The 18309-nt window shown below is 29.9% G+C and overlaps 1 protein-coding gene and 1 long non-coding RNA gene across 2 annotated transcripts; one reads left to right on the top strand and one right to left on the bottom strand.

The window, feature by feature from the left end:
- Window positions 1-2965: 2965 nt before the first annotated feature.
- On the bottom strand, window positions 2966-7937 carry LOC130998566 (uncharacterized). The gene is made up of 8 exons (XM_057923983.1): window positions 7883-7937; window positions 7665-7808; window positions 7160-7547; window positions 6112-7037; window positions 5263-6019; window positions 4802-5082; window positions 3744-4693; window positions 2966-3617 (listed from the first exon to the last, which is right to left on the bottom strand). Exons 1-8 carry the CDS (start codon window positions 7935-7937, stop codon window positions 3030-3032), a joined length of 4089 nt encoding a protein of 1362 aa, XP_057779966.1. The 3' UTR covers window positions 2966-3029.
- A 1662-nt stretch (window positions 7938-9599) lies between these two features.
- On the top strand, window positions 9600-17160 carry LOC130996893 (uncharacterized). The gene is made up of 5 exons (XR_009092866.1): window positions 9600-9889; window positions 10019-10220; window positions 11117-11180; window positions 15171-15203; window positions 16906-17160. It is a non-coding gene; the product is annotated as an uncharacterized LOC130996893 (long non-coding RNA).
- Window positions 17161-18309: the final 1149 nt, after the last annotated feature.

Here is an 18309-nt window from a genome sequence, read left to right as displayed (position 1 = left end):
TCATCAACTCAAATCTCATAGAAAATACTTCAACGAACATATCTAACAAATTCCCTTTTCAATTTCATACTCAAAGTTACTCAATTACTCAAATATGATCTTTTACATCATATAACTCATTATTCACATATTTACTCCCTTTTTATCATGTAAACTATATTTTATTGAAAATTCATGTATCAACATAAAACTCTCAACAAAACAAGGATAAAGTTCACATAAATGATCATAGAGCAATTTGACCTCATTTTATCAAACATCAAACTTACATCATACAAGAACTCAAAAACACATACAAACTAAACTAAGCCAAAATTTTATTTAGCCTACAATAGACTTAATCAAAAATACAAAGACACTACTATCATGCTTAAAAACATATATCTCAAGCAAAATCACTTAAATAACACATAGACCAAAAAGTCCTAATTTTTACTAAACTAAACTCTTTCAAAATTTATAAACACATATGAATCTTTAATCCACTCATAGATCTTTCATTTTTAACCAATTAATCTCACATCAAAACCATCAATTCACAAATAAGGGCATATATACACATATCCCTAATTTTAGTAGTCTAACTCACATCAAAAACTCCAATTGACATCTTATACTCAAATTACTCCATCAATAATCATCATATACATCTCATAGACTCATTTACCTCATCAATTCATCATTTAACTCATTGACTCAAAAGTTCCCCTTTTTGGGTAAACTAACTTCCATCAAAGTTTCACATCTCATGACACATATTTCACAACATATATTAAACATCAATACACATCACATAACTCTCATTTTTCACCCCAAATCAAGAAAAGAAAAAGAAAAATTTTGAAAGGGGTGAAGACCCACTTTTTTCGAAAATTTGGAAAAGAAAAGGAGGGGTGATTTTCTTGCTCCTCTTTCAAGAATACACTCACACAACATCTTTCAAACAAGATTTTAGGGAAAACATGGTTACTTACCCAAGTTCTTACCAAAGTCTACACTTTCTCACTCTAAATTTTGAGGCTCTTCTTCAAGGAATCTCTTGATCAAAAGTGGATAGAATATGTTTAGGGAGGATATTAGGGTGATTTGAAGTGTTTGGTAATATTTTAGGAAGCTTCGAAGGTTTCCATCAATGGAGGAAAATGGTGGAATTGATAAATGGAGAAGATGAGTGTATGTGTGTTGGGAGAAAATGTGTGTGAGGGAGAGAGGTGGTGTTGGCCGAAAATTGTAGTGAGGGAGAGAGAGGTTTGGCTTTGCAAGATTGTATTTGATCTTGCAATCTTTAAAGGAGATTTCCAAATCTTGGAGAATATTTGCTAATTAATGGATGATCTCTCTCTCTCTAATCTCTCTCTAATCTCTACACTCTCCATAACATACTCTCAATCTCTACTCTCTCATCTCCATACTTAGTCATTTAAGGCATACTAGGATTTTACCCGTGCATACGCACGGGTACCAAATTACACAAATATATGTAAAATAACTACAAATATAAGAAGGAATATAATATTAAATAAAACAAAATATGTATAACAAACAATAAAATATCTTATACAAATCAAAACTTTAGAGTATCATATAAAAAACATTATCAAGAATCTAAAATTTTAAAGTTTCAAATATCAATACTTAATAATCATTGATATATATATATATATATATATATATATATATATATGAACATAAAATGAATCCCGCCAATGCAATAATAAATGTGGAACCTAAAACAAATCCAACCTATGAAATAATCAATAATCAGTAACCTATGGAAAAAAAATATATTGTTTATTACATAAAAAGTTAAATGTGAAATATAACGAATTAGACGATTATATTTATGCAAAATAAAAAATGAAATTTATGATCCCTATCCAACATAACATTATAGCTTAAGGGTGTGTTTGCTGTGAGGTATAAGGGAGGGATAAGCTACATTTACCACCTTATACTTCGTTTACTTTGATGTATAAAAAAATTATGGCAGGTTGTATAATTTTTTGGGCAGCCCTTTATCCCTTGAGAAATGGATAATTTTATACCTAAAAGAGGGCGATATAAATTTATACCACCTTATAAGGAGTGGATAAATATAATATCCTTCAAACCAAATAAGATATAATAAATGTAGTCCCCACTTTAAGTGATAAATTTATACGTCATTATATTATCCATTCATTTAAAGGATAAAAAGCAAACACATCCTAAGAGAAATCAAGTTAATTTATTTATAACACATTGGTTAAACGCTTTTATATAGATATAGATACAGGATATATGCAAATATATAGTATTATTTTACAATTCACATTAACATTGACAAATATTTATTTGTAAATAAGATATTTAAGTTTATATACAAAAGTTTTCAAAATATTCAAAAAAATTATATATAAATAAGAAGACGAATCCTTGTTTAGTTATTATTTTTTAAATATGCATTAGAATTAAAAGAACGCATAAATTACAACACAAATATATATAAACTATTTTAATGACTACAAAAATAACATTAAATAAAATAAATATACGAAATAAATTGAACACATAAAGTACAATTATTAATCAATCACATAATACACAAACAACAAAAATGAAAAAAACGATTCTTTGAATTATACAATATTAGTCTTACAAAGTACTAATTAACTTTAATACATTTCACTAATAAAATGAGGTTGTTGCTCAACAATAAATGTCACTAATACATAAACACTGTATTTCAACTTCTCTTCTCGATCTAAGACATATATGATATGCCTATGCTATAAATTTGTTATTCTTTATTTCATCACTAAAAAAATATTATTTAAACTTAAACATTTCCATCTATTCCACTCTAAAATATAAGATTTAAAAATCATTTCACTTAAAAAACGCAATACATAAAATAATAAACCAAATATAAATATATGTCAAAAAATAACCAATTCGGCTCATTCAATTTACCTTAATACTTGATTCATTATATTACAACAAAATAAACAATATATGTAAAAATAATAATAAACTACAAATCTAAATATTCAAACATTATGAAAAACCTCCTTATAAACAACATTTTCGGTATATTCATCATCTTCAACACCATCTCCACATATCAGGATTTTCAATCCTTGACGATTAGTAACCCTTGATACAGCTACATATAATTGACCATGACTGAACACAGGTCTCTTCAAATATAAACCAACGTGTGAAAGAGATTGACCCTGGCTTTTGTTAATAGTCATAGCATAAGACACAACTAATGGAAATTGTCGCCGTTGGAACTTAAACGGCAATCTTGGATCTGACGGTGTCAACGACAATCTAGGTATTAAAACAATATCTCCAGCATTATGACCATTCAACAACCTCGCTTCCAAAACTCGATCTCCAAGTCTTGTGATGATCAATCGAGTTCCATTACAAAGTCCATTAGCATGGTCTATATTTCTCAACAACATAACCGGAGTTCCGATCTTCAAAAATAACTGATGATTAGGTGTACCCGAACACTTGATTCCATTCAAAAATTCTGGCGTGTGAAATTCATTAAATAAACTATTACTTGAATTAGATCTGCATGCAGTGTCCGAACTCAAGTAATTTCGACCATCAAATGTATTCATGTTAATCATGTATTGATTCACCAAATCAACCACATCCAACGTTGGAGCAAGTATCGCTCTATCTTTTAAATATGAATCATCAAGATTGGAAGTATTAGTAAACGATGGATAAGTGCTTAACACTATATCACGCAACGAATCTCCTGAATTGTGCAATAGAATATCATTAGGTATTTTAACAACAGTACGGCCATCCCTTGAATAACCAACAGTACCATCTCCAATACCAGCAATCCAAGAAGAAAATACTTCCAATTCATGAGCTTCGTCAACAGATGATGCTTGCTGAAGTCGCATATTCTTCGTTAACCTTAAAATCTTACAATTCTTCCAAATGTAAGAAGAATTAATAGTAGAATTCACAATTTGTTGTCGAGAACCTTTAGGAATCACTGGTAAGATTTGTCGAAAATCACCACCAAATACAATAGTTTTACCACCAAACGGTAAATCTAAATTAGATTCCGAAGATACTCGCATTATATCTTGCAAAGTTCGATCCAAAGCTTCAAAACAATGTTTATGCATCATAGGCGCCTCATCCCAAATAATAAGTTTAGCTTTCACCATAAGTTCCGCCAATGGACTTCCTTGCTTAATATTGCATATAGAATCTTCATTAGCATTAATTGGAATTTTGAATCGTGAGTGAGCTGTTCTTCCCCCGGGCAATAATAAAGATGCAATTCCACTCGAAGCTACATTCAAAACAATTCCACCAGTACATCGAATTGCTGCTGATAATGATTTCCAAATAAAAGTCTTTCCAGTACCTCCGTATCCATATACAAAGAACACTCCACCAACACCAGAAGTAACCGATGTCATTATAGAATTATAAACATGAAATTGTTCCTCGGTAAACTTCGAAAGATACTTTGAGTGCTCCAATGACAATTTTTCTCTATCATATAATAATTCATCAGCGATCAAATTATTATATGAAGACTTCAACGAATCAAATGATGGATATGGCATCGAATCAAATTCACGTAGACTTCGGCCCAAACTCTTCAATAACTTCTCAATTTCAACCAACGCCAAATTTTCAATTTCAGCATCAGTCATTAATAAATCTGAAAAAAAAAAAACAACTTTTCAATAACATAATTTTATTGAAATATACTACAATTTATTACTCTAATCTATTCATTACGTATAAACAATTAATGATTATAAAATACCTGGATAATCAAGTATAATTCGTTGTCTGCGTAGTATGTCATCAGACATGACTTTCGAACAGCTACTCCAAACAACATGTGGACGACTCATAGAATTTGATGCAAGTAAAGTTACATACAAACTCCTCAAAGCTGAAGGTAAAGCCCATTTACTTGCTTCCATGATTCCATCAATATACTCTCTATCATCCTCTAATAATCCAGAAGCATAGCAAGCATCTCGAAAGTTTGAATACAACACACCATTGACAGTTCGAATATCTTCGAAGCAAGTAGCGCCCGGAACAATATTAATAAGGCATCTCAAATAATACAACTCACCAGATCCAGGAGGTATATAAGTTAATCTACCAATTGAAAATCCAAGCTTTCTAGGAGTCCATATTCCTGAACCACTATTCCAAACAAATTTTGTTGGGAATTCAACATATGTTAATAACCTCGCATCAGGATACATTTTGTTTGCTGCAAACCAAGCCAATAACATACTATCATTCACCTTTTTCCGTTGAACAACATCTTCCAATGGCTCTGTTTCTGAAAAAACTATGGGGTGCTCCCCCGGTAAATGAAAACTTAATCTCTCAACAGAAGGTTTTCGGTACTGAATTTCATAACCAAATAATCTCCATGCAGCCTCACATGATGAAATATACCTACAATCATAATATTGACTAACCTCATCAACATTTTTATCTGATCTACCATCCATGCTACTATTGTAGAACGTTGCAGTAACCCGATCATGTCCTTTATTAATATACTTGAACAAATACTTAATTGATCGTGATTGATTGCACCACTCCACATTTATATGAGCCCTGTATTTCAAAAGCAAATATCGATTATGCGGCACCACATATCTATTATCCAAAGCAATACCATTCTTATGCAAAACACGACCGTTATCCCGCCTTCTATACACTGGATATCCTTCATCATCTACAGTAGTTGTGTCAACAAACTTTTTAGGAAAAAACTTTGTACAACGACCTTTCACCATGCACGGAGCAGAAGTATTAACTATGCCACATGGACCATGCACCATATAATTTTCTACCGCAGCATAATATTCAGGGTCATTTTTAGCATCTGGAATTTCGGCAGAAATAATTTGATCAATATCATCAGCACCAGGATATTTGTCCTCTCTTGCCAAAAATAACAAAATATGGGCATGGGGCAACCCCCGTTTTTGGAACTCCACTGTATACACAACTGCAGAAAAAAAATTAGATATCAACAAACAACTTTAGTTTTTAAATAACAGAACCTCTAATCTATTGAGAATATATCATAAGTCACTATACCTGCTTTCACAACACCAAATATACTGTTATCGCGTAGTGTTGCAACCAAATTATCTAACTTCACCTTAAAAACTCGACAAATTATATCAGGACGATCTTCAGGTCTCAATTTCCTATCACTTAGATATCTTGTAATTTCTGGCCACTTGGGATTGCAAGTAAACGTGAGAAACAAATCCGGATAGCCAGCCCAATTACATATAGCCAATGCATCTTGATAATTTTGAAACATATATCGAGCACCCCCAGTAAAACTGGAAGGTAAAATTACTCTTTTTCCTTGAGTGGCTGGATCATTTTCTCCCCTCATTATTGCATCTGCCAAACCTTTATAAACATCGCATCGCAACTTTTTTTGATTACATCGAATGTACCGAAGTCTACCAGCTTCAACCATAGTATAAGCATCAACAACAAACTGTTGGAAAAGACGCCTATAAAACAACAATATAGATAGCTCGCCATGTCTCTCATGCAATCGATAAGAAATATATTCTTTCACGCTAATATTCTGTCGAGCATAAGTAGATGATCCAACCGAAGTAGAAAACTCAATATCTTCTCTATATCCATCTTCACCATAAGGAAAAATCAATGGATACTGCAATGCAAGATACGATGGATGAAGCTCAGTAATTCGTTTCAACTGGCCACTTTTAAATTCTATCACAATATCTCTATCTCCAATTGACTCATCCAAGTCTCCAACTACCAGTGCAGCAACTTCAGACACAGATGGCAAGTTATACATTCGACCATCTTTACCTCTCTTACCAATCAACCTCAACCTCACATCTCCTAAATTTCCTTCATTAATTTTCTCCCGAGCCATGCGAAACGATTTAGCTAACACATTTTGTTCATCCATCATTTTTTGCAAATCTTGCACTATTTCACTATGTAATTGACGACCATTATCTCCATGCCTGTTAAATAATACAAATTAGAGACATATATAAGCACAAAATAAATTTCTTTACAAAAAAAAAAAAATTACCTAACAGAAAGAAGCCTATTGTTAACTTCATTGTCAGTATCAAAAATGTACAGCTGAGCAAACTTTGGAGCCATTCCATCGGACGGTATCAAACTACCTATCAAATGATAGTTCTGACCATTGAGACGAAAAACAGGAGCACCTTTACCCAAATTCAAACTGTGATCGATCCTACCACCCATCGAGGTGAACCCAAACATGTTATTGTAAGAACGAACATTTTCAAGAAAGTGCTTACTTTTACAATTATCACCAAAAATCAAATCATACAATACTTTTGGAGGACATGTCATTTTTGGAAGTTGAATCTTCCCTTTTCCACAACATAACGTATATGTTGGATGTTTAGCATTTTTTGCTTTTGCAATTCTCTCTTCATACCAAAAATAAGCTCCACAAACAGAACACTTGCAATCAGGATCACCAATATCCCAATATACTGAAAAAAAAATATACAAAAAAAGGATTAACATTTCTAAATTTATTGCCAAAATAGAGACAGGATAAACCCAAAAAACTAAATAAGTGTATATAAAATTTTTATCAAAATAACAACCTTCATTGTCAACATTTTTACTCTTCACACTACGAACGGTAGAAGCAATATATGAAGATGAAGATTCAACAAAATCACGTTTTTTCCTTGCCAATTGAGAAGTACCAATGTCAGTCATATTTGAAAACGCAGCAGTTTCACCACCTACAAATATACATACCAAACTTCAAGAATATATATTTAACAAAATATAAACGGTTCATTTTAGGAAAACATACCACTTCCACTTTCTTCTAATCCAATTGGAGACGAAGACTTCAAACTACAATCCATTGACTCGCAAATAAGACTCACACCATTCATTGAAGTGGATTCTCCTGTAACACAATTTAAGATTATAAAGTATAACTATTGAAGAAACATTTACAAAGAAATCACTTCCCATCACATTAATTGAAGTAAAATACCATCATTTCATGAAACTAATTCACCAAATACAAATAATTGTCACAGCCCAAAACCATTTATTTTCTTTACAGTTTTTATTTGAAAAATTTGTTATCTTTTTGAAAAGTATTTTATATTTTAAACTTATGATTTATTTAATTGTATACCTTTTATTATATTTTTTTTTAAAAAAAAAACGAAAGTTGATTTTAAAAATAAGGCAAATGATATATAATTATTTATAATAAATAAATATAACTTTATAATATTTTTTAAGATTAAGAACATCTATAACTTATAAATATATGCGTATACTATGTATATACATATATACTATCCGATTTGTACTAATAATATATATGTATACAGTATATATATGAAAACTTATGTATTTGATACGTGTTAAATTCTTATAAATTATAGGGATTCTACTAACTAAACCTATGTGTGTGACTCAGCAAGCCTAAATCTAGAGTAGATGACTAATCAAATTTCAACAATAGTATAAATACTCTTCTACATTCTAATAATATTAGTAACTCACGCACACACATATCAGTAGATATATTTTCATGCACAACACATACATATATTTATCATGTATATAATTAAGTATTATATTTTCATATATAGTTTTATTCAATGTTATTTTGAGTAAAGTATTTTAAATAAAATATTTATTTTATTATTTTCACACTAAGTATTTATTTATATTTATTTAAATTTTAGTTAGATTTGGGTATCATATAACTTTAAAATTAATAATTAATAATTAATTTCATTATGTGCGAAACATAAATTAAATTTACTAAAAAAATTTAACATAAATTACATAATACATATTATCTAATTCCTAATACCTTTAACTACACAATTCAATCGAAATTTAACACAAATTAAAAACTACATTTACATCTTATGATTACTTACCATCTATATTACTTAAGGTATCAACATAAAAAATCTAAAAATGACATGCTTCAAATAAATTAAGTTCACATAACATACAAATATAGACAAAATACCAAAAAACACAAAATATAATACTAATATTTAAATACACCTAACTTATATATAATTATTTCATACTTCAACGTAGAAGATCATTTCTACTAAACCTGCAGTATCATAAACTAAAATAATTATTCATTTCTAATCAGGATCATAAAACATATTCCAAAACAATTGTAATCATTTCTAATCAATTGCTTATATGGTATTGAATTTCATAATTTTTGGGTACTGAATATTTAATAAAATTAAATTTATTATCCTATCAAACATAGTCAACCCATTTAAAAATTGCTTACACATAAATTTCGAGCCCAAACCAAAAAACAAAGCCCAAATCAATACATTCCTATTTTGAAGCCCAAAATAACATATAGAAAAATAAACACAGCACTAACATATCTTTTTTATGTCATTTACACGTATCATACATAGCTATATTAAATATACCACCAACCAATCATTTATTATCATTATTATATCAAACTACTATATAAATGGAGAAATACTTCATTTTCTAGGGTTACATAGCAGAATGCGCAGCGCCGCAGCCTCCACTCTCTCTAGACTCAGACGAAAACCCTAAATAATTTCTTAGGGTTACACAGTTATATCAGATGCGCCGCTACCAACAACTGCTATTACCATCTCTCTCTTAAACCTTGCAAACCCTAGAAAACTATCTCTGCTAAAAACTACCTTCGTTCTCATACGAAAACCACCAAAATCAACAATCACAAAGGTAGCGCCTATTTCATCTTCCACGAACAACGGCGAAAGAAAGTACTACAAATCGACGCTCACTCCAGTTCAATATACAGAAAAAGGTGAAAATCTAACTATTTCTCTCACTTTTGATATAGATCTATGGTTTCTTTTTCAGAAATTATGTATAATTTAACTATTTTATAGATACATATCTTAAACATATTTTTTAACCTAAGAATTATTTGTAGGTGTCGAATTCCATGAAATAATCAGGATTACCCATATTCAAGATAAGTATCTATATATTTTTTTTCTTATATTTAACTATGTTCATGAATTGCTATACTGATGTTTCTTTCTTTCCCTATTTGACAGAAATTGGAGAAAAATAGTTACAAAAAATAAAAAGAGGTATTAATTACAGACGCGCGAAGAAATTGGTATAAACAGGTATAATATTTTCATTTGTAATACCTGTAACATTTTCATCTCCATTCACCACCTTCCCACAAAATTTGAGAGATTTTGTCAACTTTCTCATGTTCAATTACCTGCGAAAATACAAAAAAATTTGATCTAGTAGTTAAATGCAAACAATATTTTTGAAAAACCGAGAAACTACAATAATCAAACTTAAAATTTTCATAACATTACACTCTATATGCTCTATCCGTGAAAAATGAAGTATCTGTGAATTGCTGCTTCAAGCTGCAGATTTTGTAAAATAAAGAATGAATAGAATTTTTGCCTTATATAAGATTTTACAAACTATATATCTATTGGGTATTAACCATAAGTGATAAGCTAATCGAAAGTACATACTTGGGCAGCACTCATCTCACTTGAACTGTGTGATAATCTGTCATAGGAAACACAAAAAGTTAAAGGACCATTTTTTAAAAACATTATCTCGTGGATAATAAGATTACACAAATCTCCATCTGTTACTTCTTAAAAAATGACAACTGGAGTATTTTTTTTTTTAAAATTATCAACAATAGCAAATTACATTTTGTATATAAATCAACAATATATTCCTATTCACACTAAATAATAAATTCATACAACATTTTTGACAACTAATTTTATAAAAAGTAAAAGATTTCAACTCAACTATAAATAATAGATATATTCTAATTTCACCATTACAAATTATATTTCACAACGAATTTATATTTTAATAGCTATAAACATTAATATTTCACCATTACAAATTAACTCACAATGATTTATTTTTTTCACAAAGTTTTATCATTTCTATGTTCCTACCTTCTACTCAACAATATGATTATATTGCATTATTTTCTTCATTATTTAAAATGTTTCTCATTTCCCTCCAATTTCAGTTGAAAGCGAAATCGAAGACGAACTATCTTAAAGTTTTGCCTGACAAAGATAGCTGGACTTCAGGTATAATTCTACACATCAATATATACATTACAGCTGCATGCATCTCAAACATACAAACTGATAATAATATTATAGATAAATTTTAATAGTGTTACTTAATCAATATAGTTGATGAATCTATTGATTGATTAAATGTTTATTTCATGTTTTGTTGTCATGGACTGTTGCCTAAAAATGATGTATCTAATGCTTTGCATATTTATTTCATTTTTTGCTGTGATGGAGTGTGATCTGCCCGGTGATCACGGAGGTGGCCTGCCCGGTGGCCTATATATAAACTAAGTAAATTTTAATATTTGAGAAAGATGATGTTTACATTCCTTAAGTGTTTATTTAATTTTTCGGTTTGATGGAGAGTGATCTGCCCGGTGATCATGGAGTTGGCCTGCCTGGTGGCCTATACTTGATCAATTCAATTTTATTAACTCAAGTCTGCATTTCTTTTAACTCATTCTATTAGATTCAAAAATCTGTAATCAATGCATTTATTTATAATAAACTTGTACACTTGTAGTGCCACTAAAATCATTATTTGAAATATCATTTTAACTTTTGAAATTATCCCTATAGATAGATAATACATTAGTAAATACACCAAAAATATTATGCTGTGTTTCCAAATATTATTTTAAAGATATATTTTAGTAGCAACAATATAAGTTCATTACAAAATAGGATAAAGATTACACTTCTTCATATGTCATCTTACACCATTGACTATCAGTGCATATAGATTACACTTAATATAATAGTCAACAACATAGCTACTTAAATACTTCATAATAGTAAACCTTCTCAACCTTCACCACAACCTTCACCTTCTTCTTGGATTAATATCTTAAAAGATATTAAAATATATATTTTAGTAGCAACAATTTAACTTCATTACAAAATAACATAAAGACTACACTTCTTCATATGTCATCTTACACCATTGACTGTCAGTGCATATAGATTGCACTTAATATAACAGTCAACTACTTACATATTTTCTACAAAAACAAAAAAACCTTTCAGCTCGGTAAGATGACAATGTTCTACGAAATACATTATAATAGTAACAGCAACAACATAGCTACTTCAATACTTCATAATACTAAACCTTCTCAACCTTCACCACAGCCTTCACCTTCTTCTTAGTAGAAGATTTATCAAACTCTGCTTGCAAATTTCTCTTCACAGAAGATCCTAAAACCTTTTCATAATTTCCCACTAACTCGTTCTCAGGGATAATAGAAGACTTCACCGACTTGGAATAAACCTGAAACACAAATGAAGAAAATTAAATCACCTTTTTAATAGCAGTGGTTTCCTATTCAGCAAAATTTCCATGAAAGATAACTCATTTAAATAACCTTTTTATTTCCAGACAGAACTGGTATCATCGTGATCTGCGACAAACACTCACACTCTTCTTCAAACGATTTTTGAGAAGACTGAACATTAAACTCTCCTTGAGAATTCTGACCATTAGTAGAAGCATATTTCTGCACAGTATCAGCATTGTTGCACACTTTTAGAACAGTGTATGGCCTGTCATTCAGTGTTTTGATATCAGCTCTCAGCTGAACTTTGAACAGGATAGTCTTCCCAATAAGAGCACTTTCAATTTCTTTAGGGATAATTTCCAAGTGACCAATCTGTTACAGGGAATAAAAACTTAACCTGTTAAAACGAAAATTTATTTTGTATAGTTTCAATTTTTTTTCTAAAACAAACATAACAACAATCTTCATAAATTATTCAAATAATGAACTCTACAATACCTCATTGCCTTTCAGCTCTATCTCTGATGCTTTCTTTCCCAGTAGAGTTATGGATTCTTTATCCCAAACCAAGAGTGATACATTGTTTGTAGAGTCAACTACATTAAGTATCAACATGTACCTACAATAATACAACATTTAAATATAACTGACACATATTAAAATTCCTTTAATTCGAAGAGTAGGGGCCAAACCTTTGATTAGCTTTCCCATCATATTTGTTGCAAGCACCACAGAAAAATCTATTGTTCAATTTAGCCACTTTCCTTGTGCATCGAATACAGGCCATATAACACCAAGTATATGAGCAATCAACTGACTCAATAGTACCACAAATCCATGCTTCTCCATTCTACATAAAATTAGTAAACTGAAGTAAATTCACAAAGTACATTTCATATGACAATTTCAAATAACCATTAGTTGTATAAGAAAACTACCTCATTGGTCACAATTTCATCAATAGCCTTAACATTTATATCTTCATCAGAGACTGAATCTTCTTTAACAGTTTCCAAATTCAGTGAGAGTGTTTTTTGGAAAATTTGATCCCCACTGACACTGAATCAAATAAAACAAATTAAAAGCTTATAAATTGATACTAAATGGTACAAATAAAATTATTCATCACACAAAAAACTCTTACAGCTCCCTGAACTTTTTTATCTCCTCAATTTCAGTGTTTAGGAACAGCCTAGAAACATTTCTGCTTGTGCACACACGAACATCGCCTACAAAAAACCAAAAAATATATACTGAATATAACACTATTAAAATAAGAAATAAACTTTCACATTTAAGATATAAACTTGTACCTTTGTAAAGCGTTGGCCTGCAAAATTGTACTATAACAATTGGCAGTTGTTTATGTTCATTGCTAGCTTGCATTTTAAATGAGTCCACATAATCCTCCCACAAAGTGCAATAGATTTTATTGTGGCTACACATAAAAATGAAAAAAAAGTCAAATTTCAAGAAGCAACAACAAAACATAACAGTTAGGCAGATTTTTTTAAACATACCTAGCATCCTCAAGCACAAGCTCTATGAGCTTCACATTATTCTGATCTTTGATATACCCTTTGCCCACCAACACTCCAATAACATCTACAGTTTAAATAAATGTTAATATACACAAATTTATTTTATTTGAACATATTCAATAACATGTAATTCATTATTTACCAAACAACACTTCCTCATTAGCATCTTCAATAGCACTTATGTCACTGAAATCCTTAAATAGGAATTTTTGCAACGGAAAATCAGGATCCACACAGGCTGACATATGACTTTTTGGGAACAGCACAATTCTGTAAGGATTGTCAACTATCTTGTTCCTCACAAAGTTGTTATTTCGCACAAAAAAATTCCTAATTTGCACAACAACATCCTCTTGCATAATATGCCCAAGTGCACCACACTGTCCACGTGGTATAGTCAAATGAATTCTTGTACCCTATAAAGAAACATGCAATATACATGTCACACAAAATAAGTAGGATATTATCTATATATATATATAAAATTGGACTACTATACAATCTGTTATTAATAAATGATTTCACATAAAACAGTAAATATTAACTATTACCAACATAGAATATTTCACCAAATTTTATTTGTATCTTGTTTTCATGAACAAAATCTCTTTATATTTTACAATACTAATACATTTATTACATCTTGAGGATTATAAATAATCTCTAGATATATAAAAGATAGCTGAACTTCAGGTATAATTCTAAACATCAATATATACATTACAGCTGCATGCATCTCAAACATACAAACTGATAATAATACTATAGATAAATTTTGAAAGTGTTACTTAATCAATAAAGTTGATGAATCTATTGATTGATTAAATGTTTATTTCATGTTTTGCTGTGATGGACTGTCACCTATTTATTTTGCGTGTTTATTTCATTTTTTTGCTGTGATGGAGTGTGATAAACTAAGTAAATTTTAAACACAGCAGAAATATGATGTATGTATTTCTTAAGTGTTTATTTAATTTTTCAGTTTGATGGAGAGTTCATATTAAAACTGTCAATATAAAAAACAATAAATATCATTTGATTAGTACAACACATGATAGATGCGTTTGGGAAATATAATACCTCACGATCATGCACCACACATTCAATAGAGGATTGTTCCCCTCCATACTTGATAGCATAGCGACGAATGCATCTGACTTTTATCATCGAATTTGTTACAGAAGGATGCAAATCCACAATTTTGGTATACACAGGTTGTAACACCCCGATAATTTAGATTTATTTTATAAGTTTAATTAATAGTATTTTCTTGTATAGCTTATTACATGATACATATAAATATGCACCATTAATTTGATCAAGATTATTATTATTATTATTATTAGTATTATTTTTATTTCCTATTAGAACTAGAACTCTTTAAAGACTAATATAAATAGAGGCAATTGGTAACCTAAAAAAAAAAGACGAATCACGCAGAACCCGAACATGGCATTAGGAATCGGCACTTATTCTTCTCTTTTATTTTATTTTCTTTACGTATAGATTTCTCGTATTTGCTTTAGTTTGATTAGGTAGCAGCTTTTGATAATAATTTAGTGATTGTTTTTCATGTAACCTTTTGATTTTCTTTCATCTGTAAAGTTTTTCATAGAAGGTCAATTCATATTTAATAATTATTTAGTTAGTGCTTTTGTTAAGTTATAATTCATTTATTTGCTAAGATAATGGTAGTCTGCAAAGATTATTTGGTTACATTTATAAAGTGGCGTTTTGTTTTAGCAAACCAAATTTAGAATCCTAAGGTGTTTTCTATACAGAAACTGAATAATTCATCTTTATGGTTGATTTTCTTTATAACGTAGAGTCATGCAAATTTATTAAATTCTTTAACTATAAAGTTAGTTTAAATTCTTATTTTTTACGGTCAGTTTAACTCAAATTTTTTTGTATTATTCTTATGGTTATATATATATATATATATATATATATATAGATTTATATATGATTACATAAATTTTGGTATAGGATTTTTGTTTTAAGTTATTGTAGGATCCTCATCAAAAAGTTATATTTATTTAATTAGGTGCGGTGTAACTAGGATTCTTGTTCCTGACTTGATTGAATTTATAAGCTTCGACATTAAGGTGAGAGATTTTACGCTTATTCATATGGTTATATATATTTTTATTATCGCGCTTGATTACTTGTTTACGTGCGTCTTATGACTATGTTGTTATGTGTAATCATGGGATCTAAGCCATTGATCTATGTTATGTGCGATCATGGGATCTAAGCCATTGATCTATATTATGTGCGATCATGGGACCTAAGCCATTGATCTATGTTATGTGCGATCATGGGACCTAAGCCATTGATCTATGTTATGTGCGATCATGGGACCTAAGCCATTGATCTATGTTATGTGTGATCATGGGACCTAAGCCATTGATCTATGTTATGTGTGATCATGGGACCTAAGCCATTGATCGATCATGGGACCTAAGCCATTGATCTATGTATGTGTTTGGTCATGGGACTTAAGCCATCGACTCAAACTATGATTATGTTTGTCAAGGGGCTCCGGTCTCTTGGCGTATGTTTGCAAGTATGATAACGTGATTTGATTATATATGTGACGTATATGGATATTTGTTATGTTCCTCACTGAGTATATTTTTTCAATATGCTCACCCCTTATCTTTTCAGTTTTGCAGTTTCAGAGTCGAAGTGGCCATGGAAGTGGAGAATGACTAGGGATAAGGATTTTACATTGAACATTTTAGTTGAACTTATTAAGTTTTATTTTATTTTTATGATACTACTTTAGTTTTGGCAAATTGATTTTTAAATTAGTTTAAATTTTCCTTATAAATCAAGAAATTTTTATTTTACTATCTTTTGTTCTCTAAATTTTTAAATAGTAAAGTTTATGAAAATTGGGGTGTTACACAGGTGCCATGATGTCTTCCAATACCTGCAATCATTAAAAAAATATCAATCATTCTCTGTAACACTTATCTGTAATAGGTAGTATTTGTAAGAAAAGATTCATTATATGTACACCTTAGATATAGATTTTTAGTACTTAAGAGATAAACTTGAACTACACAAACAGGGCTTACAACTTTCAAGCATAACAGAAGAACAGCAAAGGTATGTAAACAGGTAGACTTTCCATTCTTTGCAGTATATTATTTATCAGTCTAATATTACCTCTGAATCTCTTCTTGAAATATTTCTGCTAAAACAATAAGTTTCAAACAGCTTTCATCAAACACAAATTTATGATTCTGAATCTCTTCATGAAATATTTCTGCTAAAACAGTCAGTTTCAAACAGCTTTCATCAAACACAAATTTATGATTCTGAATCTCTTCTTGAAATATTTCTGCTAAAACAGTAAATATCAAACAGCTTTCATCAAACACAAATTTATGTTTTTTTTGGAATATTTCTTTCTTAAATCATTCATTTGGACAGCTATCTTTAAACAACAAACTATATTTTTTGGATAAATATTTATTTTTTGAATAATATACAAAGCTAATAGGTCATATTCATTCAATATTCATTGACAAAAGTTATGCAAACAATGATATAAACACAGACTCTCGCATTTGCAAAATGAAACCAAAATATATGGATTTCAACTTCCATCGAATATTCTTCAGAAACTGATATATTTACAAAGATGAAAACCTTTCTCCCAAAATATTTTAGAAAATGAAAACCTTTTTGCTAAAATAAAAGTATATTTTAACAGAGAAGAAGAGAATACCAGCAAATATTTTTTCAGAGTATTTTTTCGAAAATGAACGAAGGAAATGAACAGCCAATGGGTTCTATTTATAGGCAAACTTAGGACGAATTCAAATTTTGAATTTTGCCCCCATGTTTGGGCCCCAAGTTTACCGTAAATTAGCTGCTTTTACCGCCCAAATTGTGGTTTTCAAGGCATTTAAGGGTATACTAATAAACCTTTGAATATTAAGAATATTACACAGCAGATTTTTGATAAACTAAAACATGGTGGTTAAAAAGGTGATAGATTTTCCCGCCAATTTTCATGCAAGATAAGGCTCAGCTTTTATATATATATAGATAACATATGGTAGTGAAATTAAAATAAAGTGTGAGAAGGGTGATTAAATAAAAATCACAATAACTATGGAAAAGTCACTCATTAAAAAAATACCATAGTATAATTATTCATGTGACCAAAATAATAACTATAGCACTATTATTAGTGCACTCACTCAATTATAATATTCCTCTTCGTAGGAAAAAAAATAATTTAAAAAATATTATGCCCGGAAAAATTTTCATAAACCGGCATCATTCGATTTCTCGATAAAA

The sequence above is a fragment of the Salvia miltiorrhiza genome, chromosome 8, assembly GCF_028751815.1.
Source record: "Salvia miltiorrhiza cultivar Shanhuang (shh) chromosome 8, IMPLAD_Smil_shh, whole genome shotgun sequence".
NCBI lineage: Eukaryota > Viridiplantae > Streptophyta > Magnoliopsida > Lamiales > Lamiaceae > Salvia > Salvia miltiorrhiza.
This window is presented reverse-complemented; position numbering and strand designations above follow the sequence as displayed.